The 2,921-nt window shown below is 45.4% G+C and overlaps 1 protein-coding gene across 1 annotated transcript in view; it reads right to left on the reverse strand.

The window, feature by feature from the left end:
* Positions 1-1,104, reverse strand: part of KLF11 (Kruppel-like factor 11) — a gene marked incomplete at its 5' end in the record, with an annotated part of 8,180 nt that extends 7,076 nt beyond the window's left edge. The window contains one exon of the mRNA XM_010017233.1: positions 850-1,104. Within this exon, the coding sequence (XP_010015535.1) occupies positions 850-1,104 (255 nt within the window). The remainder of the gene's footprint in view (positions 1-849) is intronic.
* Positions 1,105-2,921: the final 1,817 nt, after the last annotated feature.

The raw sequence follows: 2,921 nt of genomic DNA on the forward strand, positions 1-2,921 counted from the left end.
CATTTCTCTCTATTCTCTCTTGCTGCCACCTCCTCTCCTTTTACCACTGAAAACTCATGTTTATCTCCAGTGCTGCTCAAGAGACAGTGCCACCACTGAACAGCAGTAGTATGAGAGAAGTCTGTCAAGCAGACTGCCACACTCTCTCAACCTCTTTCCACTGTTATTCTCCCTTTTTCCTGATATAACTGCACACTAGAAACCTACTGGTTGAAATGAGCCTTAACCATCTGGAATCTGAAAAACATCAAGCCCTTCTTTAATACGTACTTTTGTTGCAACATAAACGGCAAGCAAAAAAAAAATTGTGATTCAACCAACATTAGTCAGCTGGAACAGACCAATGTTCTGGAGAAATAACAGACTACATGTACAAACACATAGCATAGAAACTAATTAAATTGTCTATTTCATAATGTTAATCTGTACTTTCCTTTATAACGACCAGAGTGAAGCCAAATGTCGTCAAGAGCCTTCTTCATACAGTGCTTGCAGATAAGTTGGCGCTGAACCATTGAGGCTCACTCTGCCACTCTGACTGAAAATGCTCCAAGAAACCTACAACAGCCATCGGGCAGCATCCTCAGCGTGCCTGTCAAATTAAATCACCTGTCAGCAAGGGTTTTCACATCCAGCTTTAACAAGGGATCAAACCCTACATTTGCTATTCCAGAGACAGCAGAAAAGCCCTACCTCAGCGTGGCTACCTCATCATTCTTGCACACACATAGAGCTGGCTGCTCTGTAGCTATTCTACACAAGGGCACATGGGCCAGCCCAGTTAAGACATTGCAGAGATGTAACACCCAAATGTCAGGCATATTTATTTCGCATCCATGTTTTTCTTACCAGTGTAGATAAATAGTCCTTCGGTAAGTCAGATGTCGCCTCGGTGTGCATTGTGAAATCACCAGAATCCGAGAAAGGCGTAAGCGGCCTTATCTTTAATATGTCACCTTTCTGGGATCTTTGACCCCAGGAGCTCATACAAACAAGCGCTTCAACAGCTTCGATGTCGTTCTGCTCCAAGGTGCTGCAGGTAGACCTTTCGCTGTCATGGCGCTGCCTTTCACGGATAGACTCATAGATGTCCACGATGTCAACCTAAATGTAATCAGATTAGTGGCTGTTAGGACAAGTCAGAATACAAAGCTGACACCACCCACATTCTGTCTGCTCATGATGAAGGTCAGCTGAAACAGATCCCATGCCTGCGGCAAGACTTCTACCAACCAGCTCAAGCCCTGCCCTCCCCCACCAGCTCATCTCCCCACCCCTGGTACTCTTACAAAATAATAAAAAGTAAGTGTGATTTGCAGCAAAGGGACAGATACGAGTGTAGCTCACATTTCTAGAGTTACTTTCCTGGATTACACTGCTCTGAATAAACACATCCCATGATTGCACACAAGCAAAAAGAAGGGGGGAAAAAAAAAAATCCTGGCTTCCAACCTTGTTTAAACAAGGCTGTTTGAGTCCTGGACGCAAACTACAACTGCTGTTCAGGACTGATCGCATTCTGGTAACATTTAGAAGATGAATTTCAGCTGACAGCAAGATGTTATAAGGTATGATCACAGATTTAGACTACCACACCTTGCAAAAAGCGTTTTACTCTTATTTTTACCAGCAGGGAAGTCAGGATGGCGGAAGGCGCTCAAAAACCATGTAGATGATGCCCTTAGTGACAGGATTTAGCGGTGGACTTGGCAGCTCCGGGGTAGCAGTTGGACTTGATGATCTTAAAGGTCTTTTCCAACCTAGTTGGTTCCATGTAGGAAAACAGCCTTCGAAGTGCAGTGGGAATTGTTTGCATTGTCCTTTAGAAAGGTATGATACTACATGGATGCTAGGTATCTCAAAACGCACTACAAGTAACATGAAGACAGATGTCATTGTATTGATTTGTTTCCAATTGGAAGTATCACAGAAAACGTGTGTGTGTGCATGTGTATGTATGCATGCAAAACACTTGACTTCCTGTGCAAAGATACCCAAACTTCACAAAGCTCTCACTGCAGCGCTTGGCAGTGACTCCAAAAGCTACGCTGCGCTCCTGGTTTACTGCTCACGTGCCTGCTTAGTCTCAACTAGGCATCCCAACTCTTCCAGTCTTTAGGCACACCAACTTACTGCGAAGGCTGGGATTCAGCAGCATAGACCAAGATTCTTGAGCCTAGTACTGTTATACATCGTGCTTATATACTGCAGCAAAAGGGCTTTAAATAGAAAGGCACCACCACACTGTTAGCATCGCCTAAAGCCCTAGAGGGAACTAGGCTGAGATGACATCACTTACACACCTACGTCAACGAGTTTTGTTACTGAGTTAAGTAACGTATAATGATCCTGGCTCAATGCTGTCACGAAGATGCAAAACCCTTTAGTGAAAACACAGGGATACGCATGGCAGTCACATTAAAACATAATGGATCCAAAATACCAGTACTGCACTCACAGAGGGTTTTGTCTAAAACACCAGGTACCAGACATGGAGATATCGAGACTGTGGGGCAGGATGAGGCTAAAAACATTCAAGAGATTAACTGCACAGAGGGAGACTTCTAAAAATTTCCACTGAGAGCAATGAGAACGGGAAGAAGGGCAAACCCCCATGTGCAGCAAGCCTGGACCTAGACCGCCTGTCGAACAGGTGCCACACCAGGCGAGACTGTGCACTAAGCAGCCAGGAAACCTGCGAGTCTTCCTCCAAGTGTGACTGCAGGCAACCAAGCTAGCGGATTGATTTTTTTTCCCAACCCTACGTTTCAGGAGAGCAGCGTTCTCTAAAGAAACGTGAAAAAATACACCCCGCTTCAAAAAACAACGAACTTAAACCAGCCCTTTCTGAAGGCGAGCGCTGCGGCCCAGGCTCTGCGGCTGCCAGGGGTATGGCTAACCGCGCCTGGCCGCCTGTCCTC

The sequence above is a fragment of the Nestor notabilis genome, unplaced genomic scaffold, assembly GCF_000696875.1.
Source record: "Nestor notabilis isolate BGI_N333 unplaced genomic scaffold, ASM69687v1 scaffold10736, whole genome shotgun sequence".
Classification (NCBI taxonomy): domain Eukaryota; kingdom Metazoa; phylum Chordata; class Aves; order Psittaciformes; family Psittacidae; genus Nestor; species Nestor notabilis.